General features: G+C 39.0%; 1 protein-coding gene across 1 annotated transcript in view; it reads right to left on the bottom strand.

The window, feature by feature from the left end:
* LOC306871741 (cotranscriptional regulator ARB2A homolog) overlaps positions 1–25363 on the bottom strand; it is a 180316-nt gene that overhangs the window by 58676 nt on the left and 96277 nt on the right. The window contains exon 9 of the mRNA XM_079419866.1: positions 4102–4218. Within this exon, the coding sequence (XP_079275992.1) occupies positions 4102–4218 (117 nt within the window). The remainder of the gene's footprint in view (positions 1–4101; positions 4219–25363) is intronic.

Below are 25363 nucleotides of genomic sequence, written 5' to 3'. Positions count from 1 at the left end.
AGCTGAAGCCACACAAAATGAAAAACGACAAATGGACACAAATGAGTGATAATCGTCTACAGTGAGGCCCATCAGCAATAATCAGGGCCATATGGTTGTGGTATTCCCGGCTCTTCTGGGCTGGGAAATGGGTTGCTGGAGCATGGTGGGACTCTAAGCGGTCTCCTAATGGCCCAGTTAGAGAAGGTAAACGGAAGACAGGTGTTGGATCCCACTGAGAGTGCTCTCTCCTACCTGTACTTATTAAGAATCTCTGCGTCTGGCCTCCTATCCTTTAGCTGCCCTTTAACATGCCACATTCTGCTCAATCAGTCCCGGTTGCACTGTGGTGCATCACACCTCAGCCACTGTATTCTACAAGACAGACGAGTGTCTTGAGCAACAAGCTGCCACATGTCCAAATAGCTCAGAAGTACAGTATAAAAAGGAAATGTTGAGAAAACTCAAATTCAACACCTGATGCATTCAGATTTTAGGTTCTCATATCTACTCTTTTAAAAACTGTGCTTCCTTTTTTGCCACTTTGAATTTGCTTGTTCGCTAAATCCAAAATGCCTCATTAGGCCAATATATTCACCAAAGCAATACATTTAGGATGCTTCATATGTGAAATGAACTATGCTATCTTTGTTTCTGAGACGTAATCACCTTACAAATCATAGATATCTGGGATATAGTTTTTGAAGGCTGTACACAGACATCAGACAAACACACCTCAAGAACAGTAACAAGCAACAGATGTAAAACGATCCTAAAGTAATAGTTCACCCAAAAATAAAAATTCTGTCATCTGTCAAACCCATAAGAATGGTACACATGACAGCTTGTGCGCATATCACACGATAACCTCCATACTGTAGTTCTTGTGTATTCGCGCTTCTGTGTATACCTAATGTGATGTGCTCTGTGTATGTGTATATGAGAATAAAAGCCTAAATTAAATCTTTTCATCATGAAAAAGCACTAGTATCTCTTCACAAGACCCCTCAAATTATATGGATTCAATTTACAGTGCCTTTATAACCTTTTCAGATCTTCTAAGCTTTGTTTCACTGGACTTTCAATGGCGGGACAGAAACCTCTTCAGGTTTTATTAGAAATATCTTCATTTGTGTTTTGAAAAAGTCTTATGGGTTTGGAATGACATAGGGTGAGTAAAGGCCATTGCACACTGAGTCCGAAATTTTCACATGCGTTTTTCAGTTTTTTCGTATTCCCCATCCTTTCCTATCAAAATGCATGCTACGGATGCGAAAACGCAGAAAAAGTTTTGGAGGCAGTGTGCAAACGTGATTGACACAATGTGAGGTTGTATTTACTTTTTAACGTGCGAAAATTTCGGATGAAAATTTCGGACTCTGTGCAGAGACCTTAAATGATGACAGAATTTACATTTTTGGGCAAAATATCCCTTCAACATCACAAAACAACAAATAACTAACAACACTGACAATACAAACAAACAAAAAAAAACAGCAAAACAATAATCCTATACCAGTAACTGCATAATTTATTACTGGTGCAGTGCATGCTGGTACCTCACAAACCCTTAACATTTCAGCAATACTGTAAGTCTTTGTTCAGAAAACTGACAAGTTAAGACAACATTTGGGAAAATTCTGATCTAATATGAGTTTTTATAATTCACATTTCTTAAGATTTGTGACTCAAAAAGGTCCAGTAAAATACAATATATGTACTTGATGTTTTTTCCTGCTTTTTTTTTTTGAGTGTCTGCTGTTTTGCTGCTGTGTAAGGTCTACTTCTCTCTCAACTAGTATGTATGATGTGTTTATATTTTTAGCTTTTTTGTTATTTATCTTTCCATCACTGCAGCTTTCCAGCCATTGCGGGTATTCTCATGGACAACAGAAATTTCTCCACTCTATTTCTCTCTTCTCTCTCTATGTCCTAGGAGATTTTCTCTCACCATTTCTTCCCCTTCAGTATATACCACTGCTTCCCGAGGGAATCTCGTTCTCCTTCAGGTTGCTCTGTTTATGTCTGTCTTCCCTTCCCCCTCTCTCTCCCTCATATGCCCTTAGTCTGACCCATTATCGCCACATCACCTGTCCTACTGCGCTCTCGTCCTGAAAATCCCTCCAATTCTCGGCTCTCATCCCTCCATCTCCACTTCCCTCAGGAGGAGAAGGGGAATTACCACCCCCTGCACGAAAGAGCTCACGATTGTGCAAGGAACGGAGCATCACCTCCGACAAACCCCTACAGAGATGCCTGCCTGGCCAGAAACAGTGATCTCAAACCTGAATAATGTCCAAATCATGATTGCTATGGACGTTACTATGGAAGGGGATGGGGCCCTGACCCTGATTAAAGACAGGTCTACGGTGGAGACACAAGCAGTGGGAAATCTGAACGCCTTTACACAACTCCGGTTCCAATTCCTGCAGGATTAAAAAAGATTAGGGGGTTAACGGGTGACACGAAAGGACTAAAAGTGACTTTAACATTCCTGAAGTGAGAGTCCACCCTCTGGCTTCAATTATTGGGATGAATTAGATCTGAAAATCAATTAAATAAAATGCTCGACCTCATCTGTGTTAATCAGGCCCCCTGACAAATTAATATTTTGGTGTCCTCAATGTATGGCAGCACTTGTGAGTGTGTGCGAATGTACAAAGTCTTTTCTTCTGCCATTAACAATAGTCTGTGCAAGCAAGTCACTTTAACTGGATCACTTTATCCTCATATCGGTTCAAACCGGTTCAAAATTTTCTTCTGTGGAACACAAAATAAGACATTTTGTAATTTTAGTTTTCCACAGAAGAAATAAAGTCATACAGGTTTAGAATGACAATGAATAAACATTTTTTTTTTTTTTTTTTTTGGGTGAACTATAACTTTAAGGCAAATTGGTTCATCCACAGACAGTTATTTTCTCTCTCCTGAACACAGAAAGACTGAAATCTCATATACAACATTATTTCAATAAAACATTTTGGTCATGCTTTATTTTAAAGCCTATTAACAAACCATTAACTACTACTTTTGCTTCAGTAAACTCCTAATTTGCTGCTTATTAATAGATAGTAAGGTAGTTGTTAAGTTTAGGTATTGGGTAGCATTAAGGATGTATAATATAGTCATGCAGAATATGTGCTTTATAAGTACTAATAACCAGCTAATATTTTAATAATAGGCATGCTAATTAGCAGCTAGTTAATAGTGAGAATTGTTCCCTATATTGAAGTGTTATCAACATTTGAAATCAGCAATGCAATCTGACAATTGTATCTTAAACTGTGCTTCATTATCTGAAATCACACTGAGCAGCTGTATTTTTTTAGGCTCTGGAACGTATAAGAAAGAATAAATCAACGACAACGTGTTCCTATTTTTGATGGACTTATCATTCTGGGCAAAAAAAAAATCACACATAAAAATCCCCTAATATTCCAATTACTCCACTTTTGCACTTATCAGAAAAAGAAAGAAAGAAAGAAAGAAAGAAAGAAAGAAAGAAAAAGAAGAACACATAACTTGACAAGATGAAAGAGAAGAAAGCGCTCACGATCCGAACAGACCAAAAAAAAAAAAAAAGAAAATCACCAAGGCAAACAAAAGGCAAGCAAACATCTGACGGAGCAAAGCAGATCAGCAAAGACAAAGGAATGAAAGACATTTTTCTGGTGGGCTGGGTGGTCTGCTGTTGTCGGAGAAAGCGGGTGAGAGGCGAGAGCGTGTGTTTGCGCTTGGCATTTGCATGGCTGGCTCCCCTGTAGCCCTGGCTTGGGATCCACTCTCTCATATTTATGTGCATATTGAGTGTTCCCAGGTGTTGTCTCTGGACTCGAGGTCATCGCTGAAAGGGCAGCAACTAAATAAAACTGACATACTAACAGAGCATCTGCCTGCGTGCGGTGGCGTTTGGCTTTGATTTCTTATTGACATCTGCCCAAACAGACAAACAAAAGTGTGGGATGAAAAACAAACTATTGGCTTTCCGTGACTCCTGCTTCTGGAGTGTATCTGCTCGCTGAATGAAATGCCAGGCTGTTTGAGCTGAGCTGTGTGGCCGATATTGATGCTGTGATTGAGAACATCAAGGTTTTGGCACATTTGGTTGATGGAAGATTGTACCTCTCTGAGCCAGTCCCGAATGGACTTGTTGGCCTCCTGGTGCCAGACGTTATGGACAGAGTCAGTCATGGCCACAGCACGGACATGATTCTTCACTTCTGCTTCTCGCTGAATCATCTGAGTGGGAGAGAGATATGTTAGCAAATAGCATATGATATCATTGTTTCAATAAAAAGCTACAGGATTATCCAAACTTATGGTGCTTTTCAGTTTTTACTAACAGTTTTTACTTTACAAGCAGTTTTTGCTTTTCAGTTTATACTAAATGTATCTTTTAGAGCATCATGTAGCGTTGGATCCATTATTCAATAACAGCGGTAAATATCAAAACACCATCATGCATTTTCTGAAAATTAAAACTGCTTCTGCAAGAGAAAGACATGTGAAGATGCGCTGCTTTTCATCCTTGTATTTTAGATTGTGTGCAATCCAAAGGAGTTAGCCTGTCACACTAACTATTCCATTCAAGATAAACGGCTGTAGAGAAAAAGGGCCGGTCTGACAACAATAGGTTAACAATCACTTTACGTGATCCATTTTACAGGAGCTACACCTGGCCTGGTGCTACATCAAAGTGTCCATAGTCATTTTAATACATTCCCCAAGCCTGTTTAAATTAGAGGCACTGTATAGAGATAAATGGAATCTATTAAGGCACTAAGGACTAATACATCACACCGCTGATAAGCTTTTCTCAGGAGCATCCTCTTAAAGAAAAGGGGAGGAAGCACATGGCGGCATGTCACACACACACCGGGTGACTGAAACATGGCTAAAATGTCTTCCTGTTTCAACGATACTCAGGAGGCCATCAAATTCAACCTTTTAAAAACTACTAAAAGTGTCTTTGGAAAGGTAACTAAATATGTTCCAGATATACATGGTTTGAAAAACACTTGAAATAAAAAGAACCAAACAGAGATTGAGGCTTTCTAGCAATTCTTGTTACACTGGTATCATATATTACTGCAAAAGCATTAGAAGGTTTTTTTATTAATTAATTTATTTACTTTTTAATATTTGAAACTATATATGCTATTGAAACTGCTATGAAACACAAAATGTAATATTAAAAGTAGCTGTACAAGAAGAGCATCTGACTACATTCCACGGCAGGACAAGTAAATTATATTCCTTTTTCATTTTTTTTTTTTTTTATAAATCTGTGACGTTAAGCCATTCAAATCTGTTACAGAATACATTTTCTATTAATTTATTACTATTATTATCATTAAATGTATATTTTTTGGTTTATTTAAAGTCTATATATAAAAAAAAACACATAAGGTTTAAAAACAAAATGTAATACATGAAATATTTACTTATTTACTACATTACTACTTATTTACTACAATCGGCATTTCCTGAAGTTTTAGCATCTGCGTTTAATTTGTCCACTGAAAAAACAAAAATAAATAAATAAGGCCCAGTTTTGTACTATTAGTGGGAATTGTTGTATATCATTACAATGCTGCTGCTAATATGGAAATGTTATGCATGAATATTTAAATCACATAAAAAGTCTGTAATGGTATCTAATGACAGATTTACTCATGCCATGACAAACGGCCTGACAAAATCATGTAAACACAACCTCAAAGCAAACATGGGCATTGGATATGAAGAGGAAAATGACAGAGAGCAGCTTTGATGTGTGTGAATCTGTGATGTTTTCCATTGGGAAAACTGAAACATGTGTATTAGATTTACACCATCACACTGCTCTGATTGATGTCCTTCAGTATGCTGTCTGCAACTGTCTTACCCACACACACATAACTTCAGAGAGCCCGTCACTGTAAACCTAAAAGTCGAAATGCCCTGTGGGCACAGCCAAGCACTGGAATTATTAAAACAATATATGAAGCAATGAAAAAATAAATAATGTACTGTCAGGCCAATCAACGCAAGGGAGCGAGCAAGAATGACGGCACGCACGGGACCAAAGCCTTAAAACACTCGTAATCTACATTCCTCCGTACATTAGCTTAAGCATTATAGCACCACGTGAGCCGCTATCTCAGCTGGTCTGTACCCATAAAAGAAAGAAACCGGGCAGCTGTGCTCATCAACCTCCTGCCCAGAAACAGCGCGAAGAAAAAGCAAACATGTGGAAGTACTTGTTGCACTAAAATCAACAGAGACAGATGTTGAAACATTTGCTATATCACTTCTGCCCTTTTCTTTGCACTTGAGCATCTGGCTTGAGGAGGAGAGACAGGGGGAGAGGTGAAAACGCGATGGAGGAGGCAATGAGACGGAGATGACATCCAGCCTCCGAGATGGAATGAAAACATCACTCCCTCATTTTCAACACGACTGTGTTAGCAGTCAAATTAGCATTTTCTAAAGAAACTAACAGTGCTCGAAAGACACCAAACAATTAGTGTTAAAGTTTTAGGTTCTGTAAAAAATGAAATGCTGCATTTGTTGTTATGACTCTCAATACAAGTCTTTCTCAGTCGGCTGCTCACAAGAATCAACACTTAGTTACTATGCAGTGTAAAAGTAGCTGTAAATGGTTATAAAGCTGCAAGGAAGACAAATCACAATTATGTATGCAAATAGATGTAAGAAAGAATACCAGGCGCAATTCATTATGCAAATATTACCGATGACATCATATTGTGGAAACAACATACACTAATGAGGAATAAGACCGATACCGTGCATTAAAGATGATGACTATTTTGGCTTCTTGTTAGGGGTCAGTCTGATTTTTTAAAGTTAATACTTTAATAATTTAATCAGGATGCACTATACTGATTAATAATGACAGCAAAGACTCTCTATAGAATATATTTAAAAAATTATATTATTTTAACTTCGTCTTCAAGAATTTCAGAAGGATCACGTGACACTGAAGACGGAAGTAATGGCTCTGCCTTCAATGGATAAAATAGAAAACATTTATTTTAAATTATAATAATATATCACAATATTACTGTTAGTCGTATTGCATGTTTTATCAAATAAATGCACGCTTGGTGTGAATTAGAGACTTCTTTCAAAAAAGTTAACAAAACTGTTTAAACATGAATAAAACCCCTCTATCAGAAAGGTTTGAAGAATATCGGTTCAGGGCTACCTTGCAAGTACTATAATAAAGCCAGCACAACTCTCACAGGCAGGAGTTGGTATGGGCCGGTTGTTATTATATATTGTTTACACTAGGTGATTTTGAAAATGCTGTGATGTGGTAAATGGTCAGTCATGACATTCGGTCAAATAGTATCAAGGACTGCCAGCGGGAAACCTCTGAAGACAGCAGTTTTTCCCTCCTTTTCTCCAGATAAGCTCCATTAAGGCTGTTCCCTTCATCTGTATTTTGCTACACATCCCAGTTGCTATGAGACCCCAATCAGTAGAAACCCAATTAAAGACACAAGGATGATTTTGGACCAGCTAGCTGAAATGGTCTCTTCGATATTGACTAAATCCTGCAGCTGATGAGGACAAAATATCCCCGTTGTCATATACCCCCCCCCCCCCCCCCCCCCAATCTTGCTCTCACTCTCTCCATCTGTTTGACCTCTTAAGTGACCTCTACTGTAAAATACAGCATTTAGCACTTTAAGTGGCTTCACGTCACGTAGTGAGCTAATTGCTCGACTTCAGTTGTTGAAAATCGCATTTTCCTTAATGAAGCTGACCGCAATGGAAGTGCTTCTTTATTTGCCCCTGCATTTCGAACACAGAATAGTGTGAAACACACACACACAAGCAAATAGGAGAGTTTAACGATAAGAAAGGCGGGGAGGCGACTCTCGTGCGGCGATAAATACTCCGCCATTTCAGCCGTCCTGGCGACAAAAGCCAAAGCTCTTCCTGAGACTTACATGCAAACACACAAGCAATAAGACAATTATTTAGAGCTTTGATAATTACGTGTCAAAGGCAGTGCAAGTCACTAGATAATTAGGTGAGAACTGAATGGTAATCCACAATGGCGTCCCTGGAGGCAGGGGGAAAAAAACACTCAACACATTCCCAGAAGAATGAGGGAGGAATAAAGTAGCGAAGAGATAAATAAATAACATGGGCTTTTAAAAAGGAACGTGCTTAGCAACAAATAGCACCATGAAAAAAGCGGCAATTACAATGGTGAGGGAAGACAGTGCGGACGCACACACTCACGCGCACGTGTGTGCGAATCCAGATGCGGGCTGATTCAGGAATCCATGCTGTTAGCATCGGTGCTGAGTCCAGACTAATGCATACAAACTGCTGCCATAATCTGGACATCCCACTGCGTGGTAAAATGAAGCTTAAATATTTGATTGATTAACTGTCCAATTACGACCAGTGAGAGAGGGCCAACACTGCGCACAGTTACATACATGCACATCCACACAACAGCAGTATGTCTTGGCAAATGCATACACTGGTCCTAAAAAGTATTTGGACCATAAAGTAAGCTACACTTAAAAATCTAACAAATTTGGCATAGTAAGCAGGATCAAACAGGACAATCTAGATCTAGGGGATCTGCGGGGAAGTCGTGGCCTAATGGTTAGAGAGTCGGACTCGTAATCCAAAGGTTGCGGGTTCGAGTCTCAGGCCGGCAGGGATTGTAGGTGGGGGGAGTGAATATCCAGCGCTCTCTCCACCCTCAATACCACGACTGAGGTGCCCTTGAGCAAGGCACCGAACCCCCAACTGCTCCCCGGGCGCCGCAGCATAAATGGCTGCCCACTGCTCCGGGTGTATGTTCACGGTGTGTGTGTGTTCACTGCTGTGTGTGTGCACGTTGGATGGGTTAAATGCAGAGCACGAATTCCGAGTATGGGTCACCATACTTGGCAGTATGTCACTTCACATATGTATCTACAAACAAATGATACTATTCTTTTCTTCAAATTAACTATTACTTTTAACTGGGGCCAGCAGTCATAACACCATCTTTGTGTTATGACTTGTGCACTATTAAATACTTTAAATACTTGAGTGTTGCACCATTAAACTTAGTTGAAACAAAACCGAACAGATAAACTACATACTTACAGAATCCTTTAACCTGAATTAACAGCCTTTTGGTTTTATTTGACATGTTTTAGAACTGTATGATTATATCATTATTTAATACCACTGTTTTACAATGATATACAAACAAAATTTTTAAGTGCTCAAGCAATTATCGATCCAAACCATGTTCATACCAGAAGAAATTAAATAAATAAATAAATAAATATTAAATTATCTAAATATCCTCTGAATAGATAATAGATATAATATATATATATATATATATATATATATATATATATATATATATATATAAATAATGATCATGTATTATAATTCAATTAAAATGTAATTTATTACCACTGACCGTTACATCAAGCAAAAGGAATATGAAATATAACATGTAACAAGAGAAACTGGCATGCACAGCTATTCAAGTCTGTTTACACATTTAAAGTCTTCTTCTTGAATCAATAAAGGGCAGATGTCATATTCAGCTACTAGATCCAACTTTACGGAGTGCTTACAACTACAGCTATGTCCTGCATTAAACTAATTTGAGTCGGTAGTTATTACTAGTTACTAAGCCTTAGTAGTTTCTAGTAGTTATTAGAGCAAATGTATATCCTAATTTATGCAAGGTATAGTTCACCACAAAACCTCTGCACATAATCCACAACGAGTTTTACAACCCAAAAGTGTCTAATACAGTCATCTTAAGTTTGAACAATATATCAGTCACATTTGATGTTTCTTTAAAATACATGTCCTTTGGCTTGATAGTTCAGCGGTGTCACGATAAACTTAATCTCAATGTCCTTTGCTAGCATTGCGCTGACCCCAATAAGACATCTAACCTCTGGAGCCAAGAGGGGCTCCAAAGGAGGTGGAAAGTTCTGGCCTTTCTTCAATCTCCAGGTCCAAGAGGGCACAGGCCAGCCCTCATTCCTCTGGCCCGTCGCTCGGGCTGAGAAAACAGCGGCAGCTGCCCCTGGAGCTCCGACACCCTGCACAGGAAGAGACAACACTCGCGCCTTCCCCTGCTTTGAAGCCTGGGCCTCAGCGCCTGCCCGTCTTTTGTTTTTGGGGCAGGAAGGAAACCCTAAGCACCAGGACACTATGAGGCCCTGGGGAGGCAGCGTGTGCGTCGATGTGGATATATCTAACCCCTGTGAGCGTCCAGCCAAGAGTATATTCGTAGGTACGTGTGGATTTATAGGCGCCACAGCGGCCAGTTGTTGATTTATGAATGCTAGTAAGTGGACAGCGAGTGGCGATAACTTCCCCTTCTACTTCCTGTCGCTGAGTGGAACGCCGCGTGCAAAGGATGACATCGTCCAGTGTGCTGTCCCGGAAAGGCTGGGCCAGAATGGGGTATCAGTGGACCCTTGTGAGCGGAGATGGGGCAAGCAGGCAATGCTACACGGACAGACACACACACATACACACGTCAGCAAAGGCGGGCGAGGAAAAGGAAGCCGGGTAAATATTTACTGACACAGCACAAGCGGTGTGCGTTTGACACCTACTGGAAACAAAAGCGAGAGGATAAGGAGCGGCGTGCCAGGAAAGGCAGCGGTGCTGTGTCGAGCTTGCACTCATGGAAAACAAGAGGAAAGAGGGAAACATGGGGGCAGGATGAGTGAAAGAGCAAGTGAAGGGGGCACAGGGGTGGGGTGCGCTTGGGCATCAGTCACTGTCGAATAAAGGCCACACACAGGCGACTCCTGAAGCTTGCAGCTCTTTGAGGCCTCACTGACTGTTTATGCTTCAATTACCAAAATATATCATCAAACTACCATGTTTTTTGACAGTACCATGGTATTACCATTTGATACCATTAATGCACCACAGTACTGATATAGAATCTTTTGTTAAAGATTTATTTGTCAGATATGTTAGATCTTCTTGATGCAACAAATAGCTGTAAATGAACTCAAGTAATGGACTTTAACTAGCCTCTCGACACCTAGAGGCAAGTTAGGAGATATGCCGATATGCTTCAATTTCAAATACCTAACATGCTAAAAACATATTGATAGCAAAGTAAACACACAGATAGTGTACCAGCAGTGTGTGTGTGTGTGTGTGTGTGCATATTATGTGCTCATCAGAGAAAAAGGGGCCCCGGAGCAGCTGTGCCTGGCACAGGGCCCACGAGGAGAGATCTCAGTTTGGATGATAAAAGGCTGATGGGGCCCCTCATTTTGGACCCGTTCTGCATTGATCCTGCAATGCCTTGAACCCTGGAGAGAGAGCGGAGTCTGAACACTGTACCGACAAGTGTGGGAGTGCGTATCATCACGGCAAACTCTCCTTTTGTGTCTTCACTCTTTGTTTGTATTTTCACATGTAGTGCGGCTTATTCAGCTAGCTACAACTGTTGGTGGGCAGTTGTTGATTTTACATAGTTTTCAATTGGTCAGATGCCACCAATTCAACTGATCTCTTATTTCAATGTCAATTATATTAGCAAGGTTCCCATACCTACTGACCAATTCAATTTCCCATATTGTCATGAAAAAGTAATTGAAATTAAAATATTTAATTAGTTACAAATTGATCTTTGTAAAATGCAATGTCCGTTAAGATACATGGACATCGATGCATGGATCAAGCATATTTGATAAAAATACAGTAAAAACAGCAATATTGTGAAATATCATTATAATTTAAAATAACTTTGCTATTTTAATGCATTTTAAAACATTAAAACTAACCATTTATTTCTGTTATGGCAAAGCTGAATTTTCAACTGCTGTTACTCCAGTCTTCAGTGTCACATGTTCCTTCAGAAATTATTTTAATATGCTAATTTGGTGCTCAAGTAACATTTCTTATTATTATCAATGTTTAAAATTGAATTAATGCAATTTATTCCTGTGAAATACAAATCTTTTGTAACATTATAAATGTGTTTACTGTAACATTTACTGTCAAAAGTTTTTGTCACGATTAAATGTGTGCTGAATAAACTTTTTTTCATTCAAAAAAGAAAAAGAAAAAAAAAACAGACTCCAAACTGAGTGGTTTATAGTTATATGACTATTCCGCACAATTATTTCATGACTATATATAAACTATTTACAATTATATGACATTTTCCAAATTTTCCTTGAAGCTTGAAGTATTGACTTAACAAAAGATATTGTATATTATTAGGAATCATTCATCTGTATTATTATATATTATCTTTATATTTACATCAGTTATGAATTCAGAGGAATCAATTCAAAATCTACATTTTAAGTCATTACATTATTCCTTGGCGCTTCTAAACACACCTACAAAATAAGTGCCGAACATTATTTTTGTGGAACGCAGATGTCTCACAAAGACAGATGAAATCCCGACGGCTAATTAAAGTCTTGTTTTAATTAGGGGAGATTTTACTTAAGAAAGAATAGCACTAGGTGCGATCACAGCAACATCTTCATCACCTCTGAAACTGTCGAAGCCGGCGTGGATATTGCTCTCGCACTGAAACAAGGGAACGGTATATTTCAGAGTGTGTGTATCAACAGGGCAAAACCCAACTATGTGTCTCCCTCAGCCTTTCGGCAGTGCCATAAAATAGAAAGCTAACCTCAATATTTCCCCTCTCTGTGCTGGGACTTGCTGGCCCATTAAATTCTCCTTCCCATGTGTCATCCTGCACATTTCCACCATGAAATTTTTGTATAATTAAACTTTCTTAATGATTTATAAGCTATAATAATAGCCGTAAGTATTTTTGAGCAGGTTAAACTGACACCCTGTAAGTGCACATGTGGGGCTGACCCTGTTTTAACAGAGTTTTGGATCATTGACTCTCCCGGCTGGAAGAATGAGGGACGGAGAGGGATGGAGTGAAGAGGGAGACGCGGCTGTGTCATAACTCAGACGCCCACTGACACGTACAGGCTGGGCCTCGTCAGCCAGGGGAGGTGAGGGCCGGTTCAGGCAGACGGCGGGAGAGACAGGGGTCAGGCTGCCCGAGGTGTTTACAGGAAAGCCCAACTCGCCGTCAGCGCGCCGAGACAAACTAGCAGAGCAGAGTGCACGTCTGACAGAAATAAAGCTGCGGAGAGTACACATGATGATAAAAGTACCATTATTTGGATGAATGTTAAGTACACACTGCTTCACAACGAATATGACATCCTTATAGGGTCACTTTGGACAGAATATCAATAAAAGCTTCTCATGCCCAGAAATTAATCCTGCATACTATACACTGTGACCGGAAAATAGCACAAGATCCTAAAACTTAAAAGTCAGATATTTACCATCTAAATACTTGCATATTTACATGTTATGTCTGCTTTAGACTGTGACCAGACATAACACTAACAATGCGTTTGTCTTCACGAGGGAAAACATAAAAGCAAGTAAAGTAATGAAACAAAAACGTTTTATTAACAACGAAAAAGGCATGCACTTTAGCCACTCGAGAAGAAAAGAAAATACTAAGCCTCTTTGAAACCTCAAGGGAGTTTTCTCGCTTGTTTCAGAGTGTACCAGGAGGTCAGGTGTGTGTATTCTACAACTGTGTATTGTCTGTATATGATTCTAAGTATGTGGGTGTGTACGAAAGAAGCTCTCGTTAATGTGTGTGTGTGTGTGTGTGCGCGTGAGTGCATGTACGCTTTCAAACGTCAGTGTCAGGCCAAACCTCCCTTTTTTTTCTGCGTTGAGACTAGCTGTGGGGCTTTTTCAGATGGGCTCTCAGAAGAAACGTTTTGTTTAAACTTTCTGAGGCACTCACCCCATCCTTTCAGTCACAACTCCAAGTTGGAGGAGAAAAAAAAGGGGACCAATGGCTAATGAACGTGACGAAACCGCTGTCCTATCAGCTATCTGTTTCTAAAGCTCTGTCGAGCCTGCCGAAGGGAAAGAACTCCTGAACCCCCCCAAAAATGAGCCTCTGATACCCCTGTTCTCAAAGGCAGTCCAGCACCAGACGGCCGAAATTAATGGAAATATATAACAATCTGAAATTAACTTCCCATAGCCACCAGCTACGTTTTAACCAGGAGTTGAGGAGAAGAGAGGGTGAGTGTGCGAGAGAGGATGGAGAAAAAAAAAACCTATTACGGCTTCACAACCTCATCACACACTTTTATAGACACACACACACAAAAGACAGCCGAAAAAAAAAACAAAAAAAATAACTTTGTCCTACAAAATTATCAAATTTCTATTAAACAGATAATTTCAGCTAATTCAATTATTCTTTATTTGCTAATAATTTGAGCGTCAAAACAGTATTTATTATTTTATTTATTTAAATCTTGATTTGAAAACAGTCTGAGAAATAAAAATGGTCAAGCAAAAAAAAAAAAGTTACTTTAGCATAAAAAACTAATACCAAAGCACAAAGAGTGTTATTAATCTTAGAAGTAACAAGTATCTAAATTTCCTTTAAAGACTCCTAAAACGAACACAGTAATGATTTTTTAATTGATACAAATAACACATATATCACAAAACCAACTGCAGTAATTAGCATTCAACCAAATAAAAAGTAGCATTGTCGTACAATCCGTTTATTGATGGTTGTCAGTTCGATGCTTATTAGTATACTTAGTAGTATACTTTCTGATTAGCACAATATCTATTATTATGGTCCATTACTAGGGATGTTATTACGGAGAAAGCCCATGTCACTCAAGCACAAAGGGACAAAGTCTGGATTTCGCTAGGAAAGGGATTCAACGTACTAAATAGACCAAGAATGACCTTTCCCCCTTATACACCACTTACTGCAGAATTATCTTTTTAACTATTTAACTGCTGTCAGTGATTTGTCAGAGTGTGGTAATTACCAACCACAGCTGAGTACATTCAAGGGAAAAAAAAACAACATTTTATTTATTTAGTTTGGAACTACGGAAGACATTTATGTGCTGATAAAGGTAACTACGAATGCAGTGATTATCTTGTCATTTGTGAATTTTCCTTCTGTGGTTATAATAGTGAGAGGCTAGTTTCTGCCGTTTCCTTTGTTCTTTGTCGTGTTTGACGCCTCTGGATGTGAAGAGCAATATTCATGGAGTTCGCAAACCGAGATGCGTCAATTATAGGAATCATAAAGTATCTTTTATGTTGCTTTTAATTTTCTTCTTCGTTTTGGATGTTTGATCATTCAGAACCGTCACGTCAAAATGACTACATGCGTCTCAATTTCCAAGTCTCCGGAATTGCAATCCGTCGTCTGAGGAGCTGACTAACTCGCACTCTTGAGTTAAATGTCATCGATGAGTCAAATAAACTCGCTAGGCTATTGTTAGTATGTGTACGTGTGTGGAACACATGTGACCTGAATATGAGATGGCCGGTCAGTTTGAAGGCCTCTGAGATGCATAAAACCAAAAATACAGATAGTTAAAAGCAGTATGGGCAAGGACTAGGGGTTAATCCTCAAGATCACATTAGTTCATTTTGTTTGGGACAAAAAAAAATGTAAGACAACTAGAGAGAAATACAATGAAAAACAGGCTATGGGGTAAACTGTCCCGCTCAACTGTGAATGCAGATTGGAAAAGCAAGTGAAGAAATCTCATTCTCCACACACACACCTACACTGCTCTTATCCACTTTAGTCTATGCAAAAGCAGTTACAAAGGATAAGCAGTGCCCCCTAGTGTTTTTATCAATGTGAAATGAGTCCAAATCAAGAATGTTTCCCCTAAGAGAGAAAAAGTAACAGCTATGAGGGGTAAATTGAGTTGTGGCATCACAGTGGAAAAGCCCAAGGAGGACACGCTGGAGATGGAGAAAAAGGGGAGAGTATAAGGTAAGAGGTTAGGGAAAGGGGGATGGGGATGGGGCAGCTGTGGAAGGATTTATAGAGGAATTCTGACACTGTCAAGATAAGAAGTAGAATGTAATGATGCTTTTTCAAGGTGTGAGAGTGCAGACCGAATAAAAGAAGACATTCGCCATAAGCCAAACAAACACTACAAGACAGAGGCTCCCTTTTATATATAAAGTCGACAACAAAAGCCTTAGAATGTAGCCAAGAAAGCAATGAGTGTCGATTGCTGCTAGTGTGCAACAACAAAAAAATCACATCTCTCAAAACAATGTAAGACCTTTCTCCATGTTGTTTGGTGACATGTTGAAAATCTGCTCTCATGTGCGAGTCTATGTGAGAACAAACTGCAGTCGAGGAGAGTTATGAAATTGAAACTTTTAGTTTGTGATTGAAAGCCAAAGGGTTTATAAATGAATGCTTTAGTTGTGTAGTGTGCATTTGGCTTTACTTGAGGAATTCCTCAATGAGAAACTTGCAGCATCATCCAATGCTGATTCAATCACATTGCTCATATTAATGTCCCACTCCACTGAGGGCCTACACCTCACATACATGGAGGTTCCATCTCTGACTTCAGGTATGTGTGCGTTTGTGCAAGCGTGCACATTTTATGACCAGTAAAAACCCACAGGCATCCGCAATGGGATGCAGCCCCACACCACCGCCACAGTCATATGTCTTAAGACGACATCAAAAGAACACCACGAGCTGTTGATGCTCCTTTTACCATCTCTCCAGTATTTCACACAACCCACCGTAATTCACAGCACATAAAACCTTAAAACGGCACATAAAACAGTTCATCTCTTTTCAGTGTCGGCTTCCGGGGCTTAAAAATTAAATATGTTTTACCGCAGGTACATAACTAAAATATAGAGTTTAAAAAAAAGGTCTCGTAAAAGATTCAAACAGGATTTGACTACGTGTTCAGAACGAGGAAGCTTGCGTCTCTCCCTGCAGGAGCACTGCGGAGGCGAGCAGACTTTCACAGTAGGTCCAGATCTATAGAATAATCAGCATTGCATGGAGATGTGTGATATTATGAATACCCAGAATGCTCTCTTATGACATGTGGAGAGAAAGACGGCGAGAAATCTGGCCTAAACTGCTTGACTCGTTGAGCTCACGGCGCTATAAAACATGCTGACATTCAATCAGTTTAAAAACACATATGGAGGGAAAGGCAGAATGCTGAATGAGAGAGGGAGGAATGAGTAAGAAAAAGCATACTGAGAAGGTAAAACATCTGAAACTCATGGAGAAACCGATATCCAACATCCTCTGAAGGTGAAGTTCAGTGACATTTGTAAAGTGTGGTGGTTTACCTTTCAGAAGAGCACTTTTACAGCTGTTTTTCTTTCTTTCAAGCCTCTTGTTTTCCTAAATATGGATTTATTTTATTTTATTGAATGTCTAGATCATCCAGGTCCAATTTAAACCCTTTCCTTAAAGAGAAAAAGCATGCAAAAATTTTAATGCTGTCATCATTTACTCGCTCATATGTCATTCCAAACCTGGAAGACTTTCTTCTCTGGAACAAAAGAAAATTGTTGTCCAGATAGCAGATGTCAGTGGTAACCAAAACTGTTTGGTTTCCAGCATTCTTGTGTGAGTGTGTGTGTGTTCCATACAAAAAATTAAGTCGTACACAAGTAAAGATGTGTGAGAACAGTAAGTAAACGATGACAGAATTTTAACTGATCCTGATTGTAAATATTGCCTGCAAAAACATTTGCACATAAAACAAAACAAATTAAAGCAAGTTTTTTTTCTCAGACACTGTTTCCTAACCAGGATGATTGCAGCAAAATCTTGCACAATGCAATAAATTCACTATACCATTCAGAAGATATGTTGTTTCATGTAAGATGTATAAGAAAAATTTGGACCAATCAGACTTCCCTATCCATCACAACCAAGCAATTTACAAAATACCCTTCATAGCTTGTTCACAGCTTTTTTTGTGCTTGGTAACAAAAACTTTACACTAACTAAAATGGAATAGATAGATGTCACTGATTTATCTGTTATTGCTTTATCATGTCACACCTGTTTAGTACAAAGTACAAAGCTTCCAATTATGAAGTGGAGACAAAGCACAAGTGCAAAGAACAAAGAATGTGTGTATGCGCGAGAGAGAGAGAGAGAGAGAGAGAGAGAGGGAGGCAGAGAGAAAGAGAGGGTGAAAATCAAATGAGAAAGATGGAGAAAAAAAGAGAGGGAGTCGGTCCTCCTGGACTAGCCTCAGTCCCGTGTGCAGACCTTGCCGTAGGCTCAGAGGGAGAGAGATGAACGGAAGGAAAAGCATAGAAAGGTGAAAGAGGTATTTGTTTGTTCCTTAGGTCAAGTGCGGCACACAAAGCTCTCCAAGAGGAAGCCAAGAGGACGAAGAAGAGCGGTATGTTCAACTCTGTTAAAGATGACCTGCAAGTGAAGAGAAAGCTTCTCTTTAAGACATACGTTATTGCAAATCTTTAATGTTCTTAATTACCTTTATCTCGCTTGAAATTATGCATATTTCATAAACATAATGAAACTTTTTAGAACTCTATAATTTCCTGCCCAAATCTAAAAAGACTACCCTTGTTTTGAGTCAGTAAGATTTACAGTACTACTGTTTTTTTTTTTTGTTTTTTTTTAAAGATTCTTATACTCACCGAGGCTGCATTTATTTGATCAAAAATACAGTAAAAACAGTAATACTGTGAAATATCATCACAATTTAAAATAGCGGTTTTCTATTTTAGTACATTTTAAAATACAATTTATTCCTGTGATAGCAAAGCTAAAATCTTACAATTGTCAATGTTGAAAACAGTAGCTGCTTAATATTTTTGTGAAAACCATAATTCAGGATTCAGCATTTATTTGAAATAGAAACATCATAAATGTTTACTGTCACTTTCTTATTAATTTAATGCATCCTTGTGGAAAACAAATATTAACTGCTTATGAACTGTATTGTATCAACAACAAACTTAAGTTCTGTGACTAACTTCAAGGTTAGAGCCTTTTAATAGTAATGCATAAAAAAACAATATAACATTAAAAGAGAACAATCTGAACAGATTCAGCGATTAAGTAAACTGTATCCAATACGGTCTATGATTCCTGACTCCCTTGTTTGATTCAGACTGATTCTCCGATCCATTTTCTTGTCTCAGTATATTCTTCTTCTTTGTCCGGTTGTTTCGCTCATCATAAAAAATCCACAATCTGAAAATCTGACATCTACATACATTTCCATGTTGCTGTTGATTCAGCAGCACTACTTCTAAACAGCAGTGAATCACTGTTTCAGAAGGTGAAAAGTAGTCAGAAAAATAAAATTCAACCGTTTTTAGCGCAAAACAACCTTTACTAACATTATAAGTAGACTTAAGGGAGAGCAAATCAAAAATAATGCTAAAAATTGTATGACTAAGTGCTAACTAAAATATATGCGTGTGCTGCAACTCTAAACCATGTTCAATGCCCATCCTGAACCGAGACATGAATACACATCACATGACCCTTCCCTCGCTCTTGGTAGCCCTCAGCGCAGCGACTATTAAGATATTGGTGGCAAAGTTTCTTCCTCTTCTCTCTCCCACACGCCTTCCTTCTGCAGGTTGGGGAGGATGCGTTTGAGGTGAACTCTGCATAGCACTATCTCAGGGAAAAAAAAAAACACAAAGTGATCAATGTGGGGAGGCGATGCGAGGTTCCCTAGGACAAGCCAATCAATGCATGAGAGGAACCTTGCCCAGGGCCCTTATGCAAATGGAGGCACGTCCGGTAACCCCGGGAGCCGACATGTGCGTCAGATCAATGGGGCGCTGCATTAAAAACCTTACAGCTATATAAGATACCTGTCCACTAAATATGTAACGATGAACCCCTTAAGAGTTCACTGTGAACTCTTTAACGGCAGAGGCACATGTGTAAAAGCAAAAAGCTCTATCTGTACATCGTTCTGGATTAAATCGGACACTTGATTATTGTCATTTGCTGCAGACAGCATACACACACTGGTAAATTTAGATTTGGAAATTAGGTTGAAGTATTCAAAATGGTACCGTGATATAGATGCTAAACACAACAAAATGCTAAAACAACTATATAAAGTCTATTTTACATTGGCATGGGACGAAATGAAGTGTCAAACAGACGTCTGAAATATGTCTGTCAAACCATGACAGGGCTCATCACGGATGTTCAATGGCTTATTGTAATACATAATTGCATATTCTATTAGGCGGTACTCATAGCGATATACATTCACATGCAAATGATTTCGTCCAGATGAACCACACAGAAGATGACAGACAATAAGCAGGCATAACAAACACATCTATGTCAGCACAGACGCATAAACACTGGCGCGCACGCCGCAATCTCGTCAAATCAAAGTCTCTTCTCACTTCAAAGTGTATTCTGGACACACAGACGCACACCTTCCTGGAGCGTGTCTTATCGTCAGTGTGAAGATAGGCCACTCCACACAGGCGTTTGCTGATAGTTTATTTATAGAAATAGTGGAGCGGGGTGATTTCTCTTAACGTGCGCTCGTTTCGGCGTGAATTTATCCCTCCATCCATGTTTATGCACTAAACTCTCTGAGCCTGTTAACAAGCAGTGGCTAATTAAGCTTGTGACAGAGAAAAGATGAAGTGGGGGAGGAAAAAATGAGAGAGGGAGGGAGAGAGACAGACGGAGAGAGAGTCGGAGTTAAATGCATAAGGTTGACCTCACAGAACTGCAGAGGCGCAGGGATGCACAACATTACTAAAGTTGAAAATTAAACCATTTTAAGATGCAACAGAAATAAGACAGTAATGCAACAGTAAATTAAACCACAGCACAATAAGCGGCAATTCAAAAAAAGAGCCATAATACACAAAAATACCACACAGAACAATAGAATTAAGACAGCACAGCAGAAATACAACAACACAAACAATAAGAATAAGCCACAACAACAGAATCGCGCTACAAAAACTCAAATAATACACTGTATACACAAAACAAATTTAGGCCACAACGAAACAGAATTAAGACACAACACACTGGCAAACATAAATCACAGAACAAAACATAGAAGTGACAATAAAAAATTTGATTGTGCTAAACACAAGAGAGTGACACCATAACATAATTGTCATACGACACAACATCAATAAACTCCATTGATGTGCTTTTGGATTTGACATTGTGAAAAAAAATTTCATAAGACAGAAGATCTTGCCTGGAAATCTGTTCGTCTTTGTAATATTTAACAGATAGAGTGTCTATACTGTCTTTATACGGTCAATAAAATGCAGCTACTACTTCCATTTTACCAAGGTGCCATATGCTTAATATAATGTTCTCTTGAGGTGGATCTGTAATGAACAGACATACTCATGAAAACGCGTAACAACATTTACTGAGCAGCATCAGAACTCATTTAACCCAAAACAGCTGACACGCATTTTTCCTCATGATAAACACAAACACCCACACTTTAAATTCAACTATGACTTGGCTGTACAAATAAGCAGTTACTTGTGCATTAACAGTGCACAATAATCACACAGTAATTGTAATTTTCTATTAAATGCATGTTCTATAGCCTATTAAATTGCTAATATTATTGCTAATTTTTACATTATTACAAATAATATAGTCGTCAGCATATTATAAACTAGTTTTTAATCAACAAAAGTATTGTTTCTAAAAATTAATAGAAGACTACCCACTCAAAGTAAGCATCCTTTATGCATTAGTTCCATATTTATGTACCGAGTTACAGTATTTATATCCCAAAAAAATACCATGAAACAGATCTGCTGTGTATGTAGACAGTGAGATGGAAAGCTAATTATTCTCAGCACATACAGAACTCCACCCCCTCTGTGACCCTGTTTCAGCATAAAACACCTGGACGGCAAATTGATATCAATTAAAAGCCGCATGCGGATGGGCTTCCATTCTCCTACAACAATCTGTGCATGCTAGATTGCTCGTCATCTTCGAAAAACAAACAAATTAATGACAAAATGAGCCGGAAATGCATAAATAAGACACTGCCGAGCTGTAGTCAAAGCTCTCCCTCTCTCTGGTGAATGCCTCCCAACAGAAGTCCAGGAGGGAAAAATTGGATTTGAAGCGGCCCGTCATAAATCAAATAAATTAATAAATAAATAAATAAATAACAGAAAATGGCTCAAACTGACAGATAAAGAAAACAATGCCTGGGAGGAGGTAAAAAGGAAAAAGGCAATCCACAGTGGGGAAAATCTTTTACAATGTTAATTGACTCTTTTCAAGCTACAGAAACGATCCAAACACAGGGTCTTGGAAGACTGCCGGCTGTTAATCAGGGGAATTCTCCAAAAATGCTGAGGTCCAAAGAAAGCCTTTGTCTGTTGTGTGAATCATCCAATCAGGACTTGAACCCAGTTCACCATCACACCCTGTCAGACCTGACCATCAATGCTCAAACAAATATCAACAAGTCTGAGCTTCATGTGAGGGCAATCAGTTTACAGAAGAAACACCAGGACTAGTCAATATCATCATATTAATCGCAATTAAATAATTGCATTAATAATAAATGCTGTTATTTTCAACTATTTATTGGTCAAATAATCTTGAAAAAATGTATCACAGTTTACATAAAAATATTAAGCATCATGACTGTTTTCTAAATTAATAATAAGAAATCTCTGCAGTTGTGAATGTTTCATATTTCATATCAGTCTGCAGCCAGTATATCAGCAAGATATCAGACCCACTTTTCTAAACTTCATTCTGAAAGCTGTAATACACTACATGACTTTTAAAATCTGAAGAGATTTTAAAATGCTAGACATCATACATTTACCGACTTTGTGAACAGTCACAAAGGAAAAACTGGGCATCATACGCTAAACGACTGAGGATCATACACTACCAGACTTTAAAGTCATTCTGATCACAACAAACTCGAGCAGAAAGGTGCGCCTTGTCTAGGAGACATGTGACATAATGAAAACAATAAGTGTTTTAAAATCGGCTGAAAATATCAAAAATGATATCCTCTGATTGGATGGAATTGATATCCTCTGACTGGATGGAATCAAAGTCTGAAGTAGGGCTGGGCGATATGGCTGAAAACTGTATCACGATATCAGTGTTTCATATCGGTCGATATCGATAATTATTGATATTGCTTTTAAGGTGGTACATCAAGTTCGTGGTATTACCAGTCTTGGCAGGGACGACGGTCTTGCATAATTTGCAGACGACATTTGGTCTGACTACGGTCAGACTTATAATATATTACATTTACATTTACATTTATGCATTTAGCAGACGCTTTTATCCAAAGCGACTTACATTGCATTCAAGTTACAGTTTTTACATTTTATCAGCTCTTGCTTTCCCTGGGAATCGAACCCATGATCTTGGCGTTGCTAGTGCCATGCTCTACCATTTGAGCTACAGGAAAGCTAAAACTATCCAAAAAACTGCCATACTGGCGAGCTGACTTTCTCTTTTATTTACAATTTCCTCCGCTCGCTGCGGCACTCATTTTCTGCTTATGAAGAGGAATCCAGCAGACCAGCCAGGTCTGGCTGCAGACGTGCACTCTCAGCCGCGCGTGCGCACTTAGACACGAGACAACGATATGGCGCAACCAAACATGATACTGTTACATGATTGGCTGTTAGCGTGTCACTCCCTACGTTGCTAGGTTACCAGAGAGCGAGTGCCTTTGTTAATGCAACCAAACTTGCTTCGCAACCTTTGTTTTCTTCCGACGAAGAATAAAAAATATCGATGTGTTTATCAAACACATTTTTTATTGATATCGTTCACGTGTCTATCGCGATACATATCGTTATCGTTTTATCGCCCAGCCCTAGTCTGAAGCTAAAAAAAAAAAAAAAAATCGGAGATTGTGAAAATAATACACTACGTGATTTTCTATTACATCTGTGAACTCAAATCTGCAGAATGGTTCTGACTGTCAGCAACTAGTGAAAACTTCTCCAGACTGTAAAAAGGAGGAAAATCGGGTAGTGTATTCAAGGTTTTAAAGTATTAAGGCAAACCAGCATAACAGCATAAAACAATAAGAAAACTTGAACAAAATCTTGTATTCTGGAGTTCAGTTTTCTATGTCTTACTGCTACAGGCCAAGATTCATAATTCAGATAAAGAAGAGAAGCCAAGCCCTTGGTGTCTAGACTGCAGCACCTCAGAGTCAAGTGGTTATCGAGAAACTGAGCTCTGATGCTTCTCCATCAGGGACCAACAATTATGTTTACAATATAAAAACCTCTAATACCTCATTACTTTTAACTTGCAATTGAAGTGTTGTATATCCTGATCCACACAGAGGTGTTTGAAGTTTTTACCTGAACCTGTGAGTGCACAATGACACCCAACGACACATGTAGAGTACATTTGATCCATTTATTTCATCTAAGCTCTGGGCACCCACACACTGGTGCACTGGGAGGCAGATGTATGATTGCATAACTCGTTACATAATGTGCCCCATCTTCTCCAATCCGGCTGCTCTTTTCTCTGGCAGAGAGTCAGGAAGGTTACGCGGAGCTGAGCTCTGCCCTGACGGCTGCTCCGACAGGCCTCCAGCTAGACTCATAGATGAAAGCAACTGCTGCAGCAATCAAACAAGATCAGATGAAGAAGGAGAAGGATATGGGACAGGTATGATCAGGCGAGATGAAGGGGAGTGCATCACAACTGGATTTGCTTCAGGACCCAAATTTTACACTGGACATCAATATGGTACCACAAAATTAAACAGAAATGACCCAAGAGATTCTGAAGTGTACATTTTACTATCCAATGGGTGCAAATGATTGTAATGAGTCAACAGATTTGGAAAAAAAGTAGGGGTAAAACAGTTTTCTCACAAGCATTCTTCTGCTGATGTGGATGGAACACCACATTAAATGACATTTTATTATCATGCATATTTATTAAATGCACCACAACAATTCTACTAACAGACAACAGCAACAGACAGCCCAATAATCAGTGTAGTCTGATTACCGAACAAATGACTCTTAGTGTATTCCGATTCTCAAATAAACAATCCTAATTAGTTTGTTCTTTTAGTGATTCAAACATGTAAAGTACAACTAATTTTGTAAGAATTCAGAACAAATGATTCTAATGAGTCTGATCTTAATGAATAAAAAAAAACACTGAACAAGTGAAAGTGAAAGTGACGTGACATACGGCCAAGTATGGTGACCCATACTCGGAATTCGTGCTCTGCATTTATCCCATCCAAAGTGCACACACACAGCAGTGAACACACACACACCGTGAACATACACCCGGAGCAGTGGGCAGCCATTTTATGCTGCGGCGCCCGGGGAGCAGTTGGGGGTTCGGTGCCTTGCTCAAGGGCACCTCAGTCGCGGTATTGAGGGTGGAGAGAGCGCTGGACATTCACTCCCCCCACCTACAATCCCTGCCGGCCTGAGACTCGAACCCGCAATCTTTGGATTACGA

The sequence above is a fragment of the Barbus barbus genome, assembly GCF_936440315.1.
Source record: "Barbus barbus genome assembly, chromosome: 6".
In the NCBI taxonomy this organism is placed as follows: Eukaryota; Metazoa; Chordata; class Actinopteri; order Cypriniformes; family Cyprinidae; genus Barbus; species Barbus barbus.
This window is presented reverse-complemented; position numbering and strand designations above follow the sequence as displayed.